Below are 15,963 nucleotides of genomic sequence, written 5' to 3' on the forward strand. Positions count from 1 at the left end.
TCATTATCTTGCTTATTGTGTGTGTGTGTGTATATATATATATATATATATATATATATATATATATATTCAAATTGTATACTTTAAATAAATGTAGGTCAATTATAACTCAATAAAGCTATTTTAAAAAATATTATTTCCAAAGTAATATATTACTTTTACATCTATTAGGTGGCAGTTGGAACTATGAATTTTGCCAGTGTTTAATCTGTATCCTCTAGCGATATTTTAGTTTAGTAAAATAATATATAAGAAGAGTAATACGAAGGTAGGTTACCATTGCAGCACATTTTATAAGATTATGATGAAAATAAAAAGGAACATAACTGTAATAAGTCTTTACCAGATTACTATTTATTAGTTTGTTTGAAGCTTTAGGTATAGTAGCGTGGAAGGCAGAATAAAGAATAGATACATCTCTTCCCTCTCCCCCTCTCCTCCAGCAATTTGTAAAGAATCAAGAAGTGGGTTGGCAGTTGAACAATTTTTGACATTTATATAGTTCCATAGCAGAAGGCCTTATAGTATGTTTTCAAACCACCTGCCACCTCTTGTTAAAAATCTCTACATTTAAAAAACAGTAAATAAAATTTTAATTCTGTTATAATATCATTGCCTCATTTTTTTGTAACTAGACTAAAATTTCAGCTCCAGAATTTTTTAGTTGTCTTCAAAGTTTCGTCCAATAGGAAGGAAGGCCTGTCACTTATCCTACATAAGGATAGGGAGGAATTCCTTTGACCCCCAGGCCAGTTATCTGTTAAAAAAAGAAAAGAGAAACTGTGATAAAAAGTAATTCACAAATATTCTTCAAAATGATTTTTATGATTCATATTATATATTTAGCCACCTATTATTCTTGTTTTATTTTTTATCATAAAAAAGAATTGTTTGATTAGGTATTTATGATCTATCTCAATTGTTCACACAGATAATAATCTAACTAGCAACCATTTACAACTAACTTGGATTTAAAAATGAATTTATCTCTAGCATCTTCTCAGCTGTTAAGAAAGAGATTTGAACCAAATGATTCCTACATTTCTTTTCAGCTCAAAAGGTCTATAATTTTAAAAAGTTAAATTAATTTTGAAAGAGAAGAGAGAGAGAGAGAAACATCCATAAGAGGAAGAAAAACCAGTCAGTTGCCTCCTGCACATGGCTCGACTAGGGATCCAACCTGGGTATGTGTCCTGACTGGAAATCAAATCCGTCACCTTCTTGGTGTATGGGTCGATGCTCTAACCAACTGAGCCACACCAGCCAGGTCAAAAGGTCTATAATTTTTATCGGTGTTTGTTTTGTTGTAAACAACTTAAAAACCTGAAAAGATTCTTGTGACATCAAAACAACTAATCTTATAAACTTGTTTCAAATACTGGTTTCCCAAGCTCATTCTACTGATTTATAGAATTTCATCAAACACTACTGAAGTAAAACAACTGTACAAAAGAGTCTAAAAAGATTGTCCTGGACTTCAGATAACTTTCAGACTAGAATATCTAAATAAAATGTTTTTAAGTCTAGCACAATGAGCTTAAAATGCTAAAGTGAATTATGTTCTGGAAGTATGAAAAAGCACTGATCCCTCGATTACTTAACTGAGGACCTTCTACCTCACCCTTGAAGAAAAGAAATAGCCAGATCACCTTGAATATTCCACCAGCTTCAGGTTGCTGCAAAAGACTCTCAGGGTCCATTCCTTCCCGGGCACAGGTCACATACATTTCAGAGTAATCCTTCCCGCCAAAGCAGCATGAGGTTGTTTTATCAACAGGCAACTTCACAGTTTGAAGTCTTTTCCCTAGAGCACCAAATATTTTATTTAAAGTCTACTTCTAGCAAATTTCCAACCTGCGAAAGCTTTCAGGACCCTTTGTAGAGTGATAGCGAAGTTTAAAGAAGATGGTGGAGGTCAGACTTCAACCATGTATTTAACCTACCTTCCCTGACTATTTTGAGCAAACAGACTTACTTGCAAAAGAAAAATTCTGACTATAAATTTGGGGTTATATCTTTGGCCTTTATTTCCAGAATCATCCGATTGAGATCTTTGAATATATTGCTGTCTAACTTTATGAGTAATGAAGTTCTCCATTCCTTAGTATCTGGTGTTTTCTAGACATGATGAGGATTTTCCACTATTTTGTGGGCCTACCTGTCTCAGGATCTAAACGAATCACTCTTCCTCCGTTGTAACAGGCCACCCAGAGCTTCCCCTCAGCATCCATACACATTCCATCTGGGATTTGTTCTTCTTCCTCCAGCTTGTAAACACTTCTGCGATTGCCTATGGTTTAAAAAAAGCACACACACGCGCGCACACACACACGCACACATGCACACACCCACACACCCACCCCCGAGTAACAGGCCACTCAATACTAAGCATCAAACAATGAGCAATCAAGCTGATTATAAATACTGATCACTTCTGCCCTGGCCGATCTGGCTCAGCGGTTAGAGCATCGGCCTGCGGTCGGGAGAGACCCGGGTTCAGTTCCCGCTAAGGGCGCGTACCTCGATTGCAGTTTGTCCCTGGCCCTGGTTGGGTTGTGCGGGTGGAGGCCACTCCATGTGTCCCTTTCACATCGATGTTTCTCTCTCCCTCCCTCCCTCCCTCCCTCCCACTCTATTTGAACAAAAAATGGAAGAATGTCCTCAGGTGAGGATAAAAAAAAAATACTGATCACTTCTGCTTATCCAGGGTCTGGTGTATAGGCACCATAGGCAGGATGGTTCAGAAGGATTCCTAACTCTAAACAATCACCAGAAACATGAGTGGGCACCCCTCAATGAAGGAGTTTTACCACATGATTTGGGGTGGATTCATTCCCTTTAGTTTGGGTACAGACATGTCTGTCTAAGCTTTCAGTGGAGGAGAGGAAACAAAACAGAATTCTTAATAAAATACCAATAGATCTTTTTGAGACTGACCTGAACTGAAGTTCTGCACGCCCACCTCAGATATACTTCAGTCTGCAATTTGACCTTTGCTGTTTTACTTACAAAAATGACTACTTTGATTAACTCAAATTCATTCATAAAAACTAGTACGATGTATGAGTTCTGTTTCTGTCTGACTAAATGCTTCGTAATCACCTTGTCAAAACTAAATATTAGCCCTGGCTGGTTTGGCTCAGCGGTTAGAGCGTCAGCCTGCGGTACAGAGAGACCCGGGTTCGGTTCCCGCTAAGGGCATGTACCTCGGTTGCAGTTTATCCCCGGCCCTGGTTGGGTCATGCGGGTGGCAGCCACTCGATGTGTCCCTTTCACGTCGATGTTTCTCTCTCTCTCTCTCTCTCCCTCCCACTCTATCTGAACAAAAATGGAAAAATGTCCTCAAGTGAGGATAAAAAAAAAAACAAAACTAAATATTAGAAGAGTTTATGTCTGAAAGGAGGCATATTCTGAAACTAATTAGCTAGCCCTAAAGGGGGAATCAGAGAATACAAAAAACAAACATAAAATCCAGAGAAAATTTACACTACAAAATGCAGGTCATCACAGTAATGAAATTGAGGTATAATGGAAAAAATGTTAAAACCATGTATAAGTAAGATGGGTAAAAACAGTCATAAAAAAGGAACACTGTAGCCTGGCCAGCATGACTCACTGGTTGAGCGTCGACCCATGCACCAAGAGGTCGCCAGTTCTATCCCGGTCAGGGCACATGCCCAGGTTGTGGGCCTGATCCCCCAGTTGGCGGCATGTGGGAGGTGGCCAATCGATGTTCTCTCTCATTGATGTTTCTATCTCTCCTGCTCTTTTCTTCTTTCTCTCTCTCTCTAATCAATAAAGAAAAAATTTTTTAAAAAAGAACACTATATATTTGAAAACAAAACATTTGTACTGGAATATTTTACCTCTGATTAAATCTACACAAGAGTCTTGTGATTTTTTTCAAGTCAATTTAATTATTGGTTTTGCTCTTGTGGTTTGGCACCTTTCATGAAACAATGTCAAGCACTCCCTTCTAAATTCTTCTCAATAATTCCTTCCCTCCCATTTTCCAACTATGGCTTATTTAGAATCCATTGATGGACTTGAACAATCTATAACTACTTTTTTTTTACCTTTCCGTTAAAAAAAATCCTTACCCGAGCATATACATGTTTTTATTGATTTTTAGAGAGAGAAGAAGGGGAGAAGGTAGAGAGAGAAATATTGATGTGAGAGAGAAACATCGGTCAGTTGCCTTCTTTACATTCGCCGATCAGGGATAGAACCCTTAATGTAGGTATGTGCCCTGACTGGGAATGAAATCTGCAGCATTTTGGTGTACAGGATGATGCTCCAACCAACTGAGCTACCTTGACAGGGCTACTTTTCCAATATGAAGGGTTGTTCATTTGTCTCTGAGCACTTGCTTATAGTTAAAGTACAAATAAGAAAAATAAAAAGAAAAGAAAGAAATATCAACCCCAAACTAATTTTCTGTTCTTTTACTCCATTCTACTCATATTATCTGCCTTTAGGCACCTCCTGGTAAAACAGGATACATTTTACAGTGAGCCTCTTTCTAGTGATGGTGGCAAGGAAGAGGATTAAAGATCTATCCATATTATGCCAACTGTGGCCATATTTAGTTGTGTTAAGAGCCATGGCTTGACTGGCATCATAGTCAAGTCTGTGTAGTCATTACCACACTAGGATAATAACATTGGACAGCTCTCTATTTGACAAAGTAAGGACCATTTCACATGGGTGGAGGGACAGGCAGCTTACTAATGACATACATATGAAAAAATATGAGCGGTATTAAGGGAAATAATGAAAAAGTACATACAGATCTTTCCTGTCTGCAAGTCATAGTCAAAAGCATCCACGGAGTAGGACAGGCTGTCGATATAATAGAAGATTTTGTGGTCCAGGGACCAATCCAAACCATTGGAGATGTTCACCTGGTCAAAGTACTTTTCCACGTGGTGGTCAGGAAAGAGGGAGTACAGGGACCCTTGGTGCCACTCCAGAACTCCTGAGGCTGTTGCCTCAGCCATGGTGCCTACAAAAACCAAAGATTGCTGAGCTCAGCCCCACAGCATCTTGCGTATGGCAACACCATCTTTTCTTACCAGAGTTTCTTCCCACCAACCTCATTTTAATAAAATGACAACTGGAAAGTACTTGGAGATAGTGAAGAGGGATGTCGCACAGGAATGCAACCACATAAAACTGTCTGCAACTAATCTTCTATTTGTATTTGCATGGATCAGATTCTAATTAGCATACCAAACACTGAGAGTGGTGCTGTAGATAGAATTCCTTTTATGTCTCAGACTGACCACTGGGTGGTATGTATGTGGGACAAATCCTAATGGCACTAAGAGAAAGCAGGTTGGAATTTGTGGTCTGAGGTCTGAACCTAAACATACAGATTACTTACTAAAACTGGTGCAGCCACTATGGAAAACACTATGGTGTTACCTCAAAAAGTTAAAAATTGAATTGCCATTTGACCCAGTGATCCCATGTCTAGGAATATACCCTAAGAAGCCTGAAACACCAATCAGAAAGAATATTTGTACCCCTATAGTCATAGTAGCACTATTTACAATAGCTAAGATCTGGAAACAACCCAATTGTCCATCAGTAGATGAGTGGATAGAAAAGCTGTGGTACATGTACACAATGGAATACTATGAAGTTGTAAGAAGGAAAGATCTCTTATCCTTTGAGATGCAATGGAGGAACCTGGAGAATATTATGCTAAGCGAAACAAGCCAAGCAGAGAAAGACAAATGCCACATGATCTCACTTATTTGTGGAATATAATGAACTAAACAAACTGATGAACAAAATTGACCCAGAGACATAGAGGTAGGGTAGAGACTGACAAACTTCAGAAGAGGGGGTGTTGGGGGGGGATGAGATAAACCATAGAACTTATATGCATATATGCATGACCAATGGAAATAGACAACAAAGCTGGGGATGGAGTGGGGGAGATGGGGAGGGGGGTGTCAATGGGGGAAAAAGGAGAAACATCTGTAACAAAAACAAATTAATAAAATAAATAAATAAACAAATATATAAACATTCTCCATAGGATTTAAACAAGACTCAGGGTCTCGTAACATAATAGTCAAAATGTTCAGGATACTGTCCAAAATTACCTGGCAACACAAAGAAGAGTGTAAATCTCAACTCATATAGGAAAAGAAGCAACAGATGCAGAAATAAAAAATTGGCACAGATGTTGGAATTATTTGACAAAGATTTAAGCAGCTCTTATGAGCAATTTGTAAACAGTCTTGAAACAAAACTCAAAGTAGAAAATATTGCCAAAGAAACAAGATATAAAGATAATCAAATGAAAATTTTAAAACTGAAAAATAAAATAACTGCACTAAAAAATCTCACTGGATGAACCCAATAGCAGAAAAGAGATGACAGAGGAAAGAGTCAGTGTACCTTATGGTAGATCAATAGAAATTGCTGAATCTGAACAACAGAAATGATAGACTGAAATAAAAATGAACAGAACTTTAGGGACCTGTGGGACAACAACAAAAGGGCTAACATATGTGTCACTGGATTCCTAGAGAAGAAGAGAAAGAATACAGGGCCAAAAAATATTTGAAGAAGTAATGGCTCAAAACTCCTCAAGTTTGGTGAAAAGCACAAACAAAACAAAACAAAACAAAACAAAACAACTATAGATCCAAGAAGCTGAGCAAACCCAAAACAGAATAAGCCAAAGAAACCCATACCCAGATACATCATAACCAAATTTCTGAAAACTAAAGTCAAATAGAAATCCTTGAAATTAATGAAAGAAAAACAGTATATTAAATATAGGGGAGTGCCCTGGCCAGTTTGGCTCAGCAGACAAAGAGTCCCAGGTTCGGTTCCTGCTAGGGGCACATACCACCAAAAAAAATTAAAAATAATAAATAAATAAATAAATAAAAAATAAAAGTTGCCCATTGTCCCCTTCTAAATATCTATATATCTGTATATCTATATATGAGTAATGATTTCAATGACCATAAATTTTTCACGAGAAACCATGCTGAAAGAAAAAAAAGTGTCAACTTAAAATACTATATTCAGCAAAAATATCCTTCAAGAATGAGGGTGAAAGAAACACATTCTCATATAAAGTAAAACTAAGAGAATTAATAGCCAATAGACCTGATCTAAAAGAGGTGCTAAAGGAAGTTCTTCAGACAGAAGGAAAATGATACCAAAAGGAAGTATGAAGCATAAGAAAGGAAAGACGAGCAATAGAAATAGTAAATATATGAGTATATATAATAGACTATTCATCTCTTTAGTTCTTTAAAATATTTCTGATTGTCGCCCAGCCAGTGTGGCTGGGTAGTTGAGCGTCCACCCATGCACCAAGAGGTTGCTGGTTCAATTCCGGGTCAGGGCACATGCCCAGGTTGTGGGCCTGATTCCCAGTGGGGGGCATCAGGAGGTGGCCGATCCATGTTTTTTCTCGTTGATGTTTCTCTCTCTTCCTCTCCCTTCCTCTCTCTCTAAAATCAGTGAAGGAAAAAATTTTTTAAAAATATTTCTGGCCCTGGCCGGTTTGGCTCAGCGGTTGGAGCGTCGGCCTGCGGTCCCGAGAGACCAGAGTTCAGTTCCCGCTAAGGGCACGTACCTCGGTTGCAGTTTGTCCCTGACCCCGGTTGGGGCCGTGTGGGTGGCGACCAGTCGATGTGTTTCTCTCACATCGATGTCTCTCTCTCTCTCTTGTCCTCCCTCTCTCCCTCCCACTCTATGTAAAGATAAATGCAAAAAAAAAAATGTCTCCCGGCGAGGATTAAAAAAATATTTCTGATTGTTGAAAGCAAAAGTGACTTTTTTTTTTGGCAAAAACTGCATTTTTTTTTGCAAAAACTACATTTTCTGATGAAATTTTTTTTTTTTTATCCTCACCTGAGGACACTTTTGTTTAGATAGAGTGGGAGGGAGTGAGAGAGAGAGAGAGAAACATTGACGTGAAAGGGACACATCGAGTGGCTGCCACCCACACGACCCAACCAGGGCCGGGGACAAACTGCAACCGAGGTACGTGCCCTTAGCGGGAACCGAACCCGGGTCTCTCCAGACCACAGGCCAACGCTCTAACCGCTGAGCCAAACCGGCCAGGGCTTCTGATGGAATTTTTAATGTATGTATATAAAGACAACTATAGCATAAAGAGGTGAGAACAAACTGAAGTGGTAAAATATTGGTTCTAGATCCAGTGGTTCTCAACCTTCCTAATGCCACCACCCTTTAATACAGTTCCTCATGTTGTGGTGATCCCCAACCATAAAACTATTTTTGTTGCTACTTCATAACTATAATTTTGCTACTGTTATGTCTTAGGTGACCCCTGTGAAAGGGTCGTTCGACCCCCAAAAGGGTCACGACCCACAGGTTGAGAACCGCTGCTAGATTATCAGATGACCCCACCCTTTTCTTGTCCAGGGACACCTCTTAGCACCTGCTGAAAGATATGCACTCTTTCTAGAAAAAGGTTCTCAGGCGCTTCTGGCAGATGCACACAACCAGTATGTATCTCACAATGATGCCTATAATTTTAAGGGGTCTCCTAAGGGTACAAGTTAAGAATTAGGGGCCCCAGGCTAAGAACTCAGGTCTTTGAAGACATCTTTATTTTGTCTCACAAAGTGCTACAGAACTGTAAAATTCTAGCCATAAAATCAATTTCAACAGGAGGTAAAGTATCCAATCATATTTCTTTATCCTGCAGAAATTACCAGCAGAAGGGCTTCCAATGGATTCTCATTTTTAATCTGTCAACCTGGACTACATCTGTGGTTGTGTCAAGTCCAGGAAGATGGAAAGCAACCCACAGCGAGCTGCTTACATCTCACCTACCTTTCCATGTTGAAAGTGAATGGAGCCAGGACAGCATGGCTGATAATGGGAGGAGGCAGTGAAAACATCAGGGATTTAGAATCAACTTCAACTAACTTATAGGGTTGTTATGATGGAGGTAAATGAGAAATAGATGTGAAATGCATTATTTAAGTTCAAACTGTAGTTAAAAATCAATTAAAGCTGTATATAAGTCATTCTGCAACCATCACAGTAAAGATTGGTTCAAGTGAGAATCATCAAAGAATGTAAAACCTAAGTGAGAGCCCTAGCCGGTTTGGCTCAACGGTTAGAGCATCGGCCTGTGGTCTGGAGAGAGCCAGGTTCGGTTCCCGCTAAGGGCATGTACCTCGGTTGCAGTTTGTCCCCGGCCCGGGTTGGGTCATGTGGGTGGCAACCACTCGATGTGTCCCTTTCACGTCAATGTTTCTATCTCTCTCTTCCTCTCTCTCCCTTTCGCTCTATCTGAACAAAGAAAGGAAAAATGTTCTCTGGTGAGGATAAAAAAAAACATAAAAAACCTAAGTGAGAAATTTTGATGAGGACCAGGATATTTGCTTGGACTTAAAGTACCACCTCATTTTGTAGCCAGCACCAAGATGGCCCCTAATGATCCCTGCCTCCCAGTATTCACACCCTTGTACAGTTCCCTCCATCATTGCCTGTGTGACCAATGGTACGTGGCGGAAGTGATGCTATGCCACTTCTGAGACTGGTTATAGTAAGACTAGCTTCCATCTTGGGCTGACTTGCTCTTTCTTTCTTTCTTTCTTTCTTTCTTTCTTTCTTTCTTTCTTTCTTTCTTTCTTTCTTTCTTTTCCTTCCTTCCTTCCTTCCTTCCTTCCTTCCTTCCTTCCTTCCTTCCTTCCTTCCCTCCTTCCTTCCTTCGTTCTTCCCTCCCTCCCTCCCTCCCTTCCTCTTTCTCTCATCACCAGCTGTGGGGAAAGCCATGTCCCAAGCAGCCCTTAGGAAGGGACAGAAGCCTCCTGCCAACCCCCCACATGATTGAGTTTACAAGCAGATCCTCCAGGTCCCTTCAGACACTATAGTCCTTTCTGAGGCTGTAGCCTCAACAGGCAGCATGACTGCAATTTTATGACATAACCTTGAACTAGAACCATTTAACTAAGCCACACCCATATTCTAGACCTCCAGAAAGGGTGTGAGATAATAAATGTTTGCTATTTTAAGCCATTTTATTTTAGGGAAATTGTTTACACAGCAATAAATAACAAACAAATCTTACAAAATGATTATAAATTGCAATTAAATAATAACTATGCAGTAGAGAAATCTGAGAAGACCTTGATTGGGTGATCAAATCTAACATTACCAGTTAGGGACAGATGGTATCCAGATGGGATACCCCAAGAAGGGCAGGACATCACCTATGCAGTATTCTGACCATGAATGCATAGCATCAGTCCAACCACAAGAAAACATTAGACAAACACAAAAACATGAGGAACATGAGGAATGTTCTATTGAAAAAGGAGGGAGTTGGGTTGAGACTGTGTTCTTCAAAAATGGCAATGTCATAAAAAACAAAGAAAGGCTATATTTTGTTCCAGATTAAAGAAACATGACAATTAAACACAATGCATGATCCTAGACTGGAACCTGTACTAGAGGGAAAAATGCTATAAAGGATATTAAAAATTAACCAAATGGTCAATAGGCAAAATTGGAATATAGATAAGATATCAGATAAAATATTGTATCAATGTTAAACTTCTTTAAGTTGATAACTGTACTGTGCTCATGTAAGAATATGTCATGTTTCTTGGAAAATTCATACTGAAGTATTGTGGTAGTAAAGGCATATGATATATGCAGCGTACTTTCAAATGATTCTAGAGAAAAATATATATATTTAGAGAGAGCAAATGGAACAAAATGTTGACAATAGGTGAATTCAGGCAAAGGGTATATAGGTGTTTGTAAGATTCTTTTTTTTTGTAAATTTGAAATCATTTCTAATTTAAACATCAATGACAAAACTTTATTTAAAACTTATTTAAACCATAAAACTGCTATACAAATTTTAGTCTCCGTTAGAGACAGAAACTGAAAGGAATATCTATTAAGTTATTCTCTCGAGATTTTTTTTTTTTTTTTGGTGACACAAATTACTCAAGTAATAATAAAAGAACCCAAGACTCATTATATGTAACACTTTACCACTGAAGCAGTGAGACTTTTATAAGTGATACAGTTTTCTCCCAAGCTCAGTAAGTAGGTGCTAAAGATAAACCATACCAGCAAAGTATCTCCCAGCGGGATCCACCTTCCCATCATTGAAACGATTGTTTTTCTTGTCTTTATCTACTGTGGCCAGGACAATGGCTGACTGATCTTCCCAGTTCAAAGCACAAAACTTTGTTCCAATTGTGGCGACATAGCCTCCCGACTGGCGGAGGGCCACAGAGCTGACTGGGGCATCTGCAGAGGAAAAAGCAACAGTCAGGATGCAGCCAGCAGCCCAGTGGCCGGGCAGCACGCTGAGGCTATCCTGCCACCTGGAGTCTCTAAGAGTATTGCAGCTGTTTTGACAATGGGTGTGCTCTCTTTCTTCTGTTGAATAGTAAAGGCTACATAACCGAGTATATTTGTTAATAATAAATTCCATGCGCTGTTCTGGACAGCAGGGACAGAAAAGTGAATGAACTCCAACTCTACTGGAAGCTCCCAGCCTAGCAGAGAAAGAGAACCACAGCAGCCACCACTCACTGGGGCAGGCACCACATCAAGTTCAGAGGAGGGGTTCCTAATTGGGTGGGGGGCACCACAGCAATTGTCACAGAACAAGAGATGCTCAATTTGCCTCATCTCCAGGGAATTCAGAGATAAACTCTGTTTAGTTCCAGCAACTAGGTTTGGTGACATCCTTCTCTCCCTCCAATACAGAATTGTCTTTTTCAAGGAGCCCTATTAATTAAAAAGTAAATATTTATTTAATTTACTTAATCAAATAGTTAATTTGATTAAAATATTTTATTGGAATGTAATTTAAATTTAATTAAAAATCGTTTCTCAAATCCTTCTTGGAAGTATATAAATAGAACTGTGAATGCAGCCCTGGTTGGTTTGGCTCAGCGGTTAGAGCGTCGGCCTGCGGTCCAGAGAGACCCGGGTTTGGTTCCCGCTAAGGGCATGTACCTCGGTTGCAGTTTGTCCCGGGCCCTGGTTGGGTCGTGTGGGTGGCAACTACTTGATGTGTCCCTTTCACATCGATGTTTCTCTTTCTCTCTCTTCCTCCCACTCTATCTGAACAAAATATTGAAAAATGTCCCCGGGTGAGGACAAAAATAAATAAATAAATAAATAAATAAATAAATAAATAAATAAAGTGAATACAGTGATAAAACAGTCACATGTCTTCATTATATGATTATATTTTGTATTTTTAAATTTTAGGTTTTCTGAGTTTAATATTTTTCCATGTATAAGGAAATGTTTTTTTTTTTTAAAAGTGGAGAGATTGATTACCATGGTGAGTAGTCATGGAAAACAAATCCTATTCAGTGTGAGGTGCTGGGTGCTCTGGGAGCAGCTCTCAGCTAAAAGCCCTGCTCAGAAGTTCATTTGTGCCACTGAGGGTCCTAGGGAATGTGCAGGACACTATTAGACGGGTCACATTTTCATCATGGATCCCAGCCTGTGGATGAGACTTCTGTTAGCTTTCTAAGCTACTGCTGACACCACCAGCCCTTTTCATGATTTGGGGTGGGGTTTGCAGATTAGGGTAGGAATACACTGATAAAATTTTGAGGTTCCCCAGTTCTGGTTTGAGAGAAAGTGTCCCAATACTACATAAATGCCTGATATCGCTTCTTGGGAACACAATAATAAAAGCAAGAAACTTCTTTCTCTATGGCTAACCAGTCAAGCCCATCCTCTTGGGCCATAGAATGTCATAAACTCCTCCTCTGAAAATCACATAGCCACAAACAGAATCACACTCAAAGGCACTGGAATTCTGTTGTGAACCCTATTTTGTAGAGTGAATAGATAGTCCTGGTTGATGCTTTATAAGTCTGAACGCTCTTCTTTTTACATTCAAAGAAGGGATATACCTGTTATTTATTTTTAAAATTAAGCCCTTGTTCTGACCCAAGGTAGATAGTCTCCAGTTTACAGTGCTGTTATCTGAAGGTGATAAGGAAAGATTCTACAGTGCCTCATTATCAGAACGAAATGGGGAATGCTGCCCCTCACAAACAGAGGAAGAGGCAAATATTGACCATCCAGAATTGACTCCTGGGTCAAAGTGGGAGGATGCAGACAGCATGACAATCTATAAGTTTTAAAGCATATTCAGCATGCTTTCACAAGAAGTTCCCAGGGGAATGACACTCTAAGTGACCACCCCTCCCCAGGGAAAAGATGGCTGGCTGGGTGGATCTGAGCCTGGCTTTCATCCTTACCCACAGTCACTTGATGAACTTGCTTGCTTAGCGAATCCCATCGACAAACCTTTTTTGCAGGAATATCTACGAAGAGCAGAGAGTTGGATGCTTCCTCCCACACTGGAGACTCACCACACCGGCAATTTTCAGGCAGGACACACTCAATCTTAATGGAAGACATTGTCACGGGGGAGATCTACTGAAGGTGACAGAGACAAAATGAAATGTAATCTCATGGAGCAAATTCAGCACATCTAGCTTGAGACCCCGGTAAATTCCCAATAGAGCTTGAGTTGTTTTTATTAGCACTAAAAAGGCTGGGCACACTTTCCCCAAATCAGAATAAAATATGCAATGTGGCAGGAGGAGAGGTGTCTGAAAGAGAACAAAGAGCTGATAGGCGATAGCATGAGACATCTTTAACCAATTTACCAGGGCTTTTGTTCCCCCCAAAGCTATTTTTGAGAGAGAGAGAGGCCAACATTCATACCTTGGCCCTGGCGACCTTCAGAGAGCCAGCTGCTCAGAGGAGGCAAGGTTGATCTTTATGCCAGAACTCCAGCCTCTAAGGTGGATTAGGGGGCGGGCAGCTCCCTCATTGGTCACTCATCTGGGAGTCCACAGGTCACCATCTCCTGCTGCCCTCCCCATCCGTTGATGTTGATTCACTTCCCTGACCACTCAAAGGCTAGAGCTTTATCACTTTGCATTTTTCTGAGCTGCATTTTAAAATATATGTTCTTCAGTGATAATACACTAAATTAGAACTAACATCCATTTTCAAATTCAGACAATGGAAGGGGTGGAAGAAAGGACACCGTCTGGACACCCTTGTCAGAACTGACAGTCCCTCAGCAATTTCTTGCTGCCTAGGAAGGCACTGTGCCAGTTCAGCAAGAAGTCTTGAACTCTATGGGCAGGAACATTCTGTGCTGGGACTTTAGGCCAGAGACTTTGACCAACAAACGGAGAAGAAAAAGAAAAATCAGAAGAGTAAAAACATTAACTAAGAAACCCACGTGGGAGAGGAAAAACAGGTAACTTGCAAGAGCCTTCTCCCCCAAACTCTGCCCTGATGATGACCAAAATCTCCTGAGTCTTCATCCTTCTTCCTGGTATCTATCTGCTTTAAGTAAGTGGTTTCACACTTGGATGGGCAAATTCATTGGGGGGGGGGGTATCTTTGGTTTAATATTTCCTTAAATAAATAGCATTTTTTTTTCTTTAAAGAAACGCACAGCTCAAATTGGCCTCAGATACCGACTGCCAGCGGCTCGGCATTTGCACTCTGCACTGACTGTTAAACACTGGTGCAATTTAAAAAGAAAGAAAGAAAGAAAAAAAAAAAAAACTGGCGCAAGCTCCAAAGGCATGCTATGCCTGAGATAATGCCCAAATCAGACACGGGGCTTTCGCAATACCAACTTTTAACCCCACACTTATTTGTCGTGCATGCCAGGGGCTGGCAAATGTCCCCTTTCTGCCCAGGCTCCGGAGAGTGCGACCCAAGGAGGGGGACGTGACTGCAAATGGGTGGCAAGGCGGGGCGGGGAGCTGGGACGCCTCTCCTGTTACACCTGGACAAGGGGCCACCTCACTATCTGGTAGCGCCTCTGCGGCCTCAGGTGACAGAGAGGCCCTGGGAGGCTGAAGGTCGAACCGGGTGGTGCAGGTCTCTGGGTACGCAGAGGGCAGTGGTGTCCTTCCGGCTGCCCTTGTTGGAAGACCAGACCGAGTGGGTTACTTCGGCTGTCGGCTGACGCCAGACCTTTCTTCTTCAGCGAGGAGGCGGGGAGGCCGGGCTGGTGACTTCTAGGTGGCTCAAAGGTCAGGCACTGGAGCGGGAGGGGGCGTGGGCGGGGAAGGGGCGGCCGGTGATTCAGAGGGTGGAATGGAGGGGATGGGACCTGCGAGCCCCAGTGCTGTCCTCCGTCTTCGCTGGAAGAATTCTGCAAAACCACCAGGGCAGGGAGGTGGGGAGGAGGCTTGGAGCCCAGTAAACCTAAACTTGAGTTTGGACGGATAGCTCAAGTTTCTACCTTAGACAAAAAGTTGTTAAAATGCCTAACAGAGAGATTGAGCACAGGGTCAGATCAAACAAACAGGTTAATAAGAAAAAAACAAAGTGGTTAAAGTCTTGTCTTCCTGGTGGAGAAGACTCTGATGGAGGCCAACTCTTGCAAAACGTTTTTGGTGAGGGAGACGAAAGGCTTGATTTGATTTGATTTAAAAATCATACGGAATAAACTATCTTAAGCAGCCCTTAGCTTCCCATTCTCCATGGAGAGCTTCAACATAGTCCTGGTCCAGACACCTCACCATCCACACTTTCTCTAAATAAACCACAAGTTGAAAACATTAAAAAAAAAAAAATAACAGAAGGAGATTAAACAGAATGGTGGTTGCCCCTGGGGATGGGAGCCAGGCATTAACTGTGAAGGGGAGTTAAGTGAATTTTCTGGGCTGGGGGAGTTGTTCTGTATCTTGATGGAGCTTTGAGTTGCATAGATGTATGTCCTGTCAAACATCATCCAGTGGTATGCTTGAGATGTGTGCATTTTATTGAATGCATTGAATTCAAGGTAAATATTCCTCATTATTTATATTTCTCAATCTAGTGTCCCATTCCTTGCCATCTGCACTATCCTAAAACCCCTTAGTACACTCAAATTACAATAATTATGGCATCCTAATTCCTTTTAATTCACCAAGG

The 15,963-nt window shown here is 40.7% G+C and overlaps 1 protein-coding gene across 2 annotated transcripts; it reads right to left on the reverse strand.

The window, feature by feature from the left end:
• Positions 1 to 338: 338 nt before the first annotated feature.
• On the reverse strand, positions 339 to 13,462 carry RGN (regucalcin). Of its 2 annotated transcripts, XM_036270633.1 has the most exons (6): positions 13,269 to 13,462; positions 11,101 to 11,283; positions 4,790 to 5,005; positions 2,159 to 2,290; positions 1,650 to 1,804; positions 339 to 757 (listed from the first exon to the last, which is right to left on the reverse strand). In XM_036270633.1, exons 1-6 carry the CDS (start codon positions 13,429 to 13,431, stop codon positions 707 to 709), a joined length of 900 nt encoding a protein of 299 aa, XP_036126526.1. In that variant the 5' UTR covers positions 13,432 to 13,462; the 3' UTR covers positions 339 to 706. The 2 variants fall into 2 exon arrangements, with proteins under 2 accessions (XP_036126526.1, XP_036126527.1); XM_036270634.1 differs by lacking the exon at positions 4,790 to 5,005 and having other exon boundaries at positions 707 to 757; positions 13,269 to 13,431.
• Between the last annotated feature and the right edge of the window lie 2,501 nt (positions 13,463 to 15,963).

The sequence above is a fragment of the Molossus molossus genome, unplaced genomic scaffold (assembly GCF_014108415.1).
Source record: "Molossus molossus isolate mMolMol1 unplaced genomic scaffold, mMolMol1.p scaffold_m16_p_2, whole genome shotgun sequence".
Taxonomy (NCBI): domain Eukaryota; kingdom Metazoa; phylum Chordata; class Mammalia; order Chiroptera; family Molossidae; genus Molossus; species Molossus molossus.

Coding starts and splice junctions, on each gene's coding strand:
- RGN (XM_036270633.1), bottom strand. CDS start 13,431: ATGTCTTCCATTAAGATTGAGTGTGTCCTGCCTGAAAATTGCCGGTGT. Junction 5,006..11,100: donor CGCTGGGAGATACTTTGCTG/GTATGGTTTATC, acceptor TGGTTTTTGTAG/GCACCATGGCTGAGGCAACA. Junction 2,291..4,789: donor CTTGCAGACAGGAAAGATCT/GTATGTACTTTT, acceptor TTTAAACCATAG/GCAATCGCAGAAGTGTTTAC.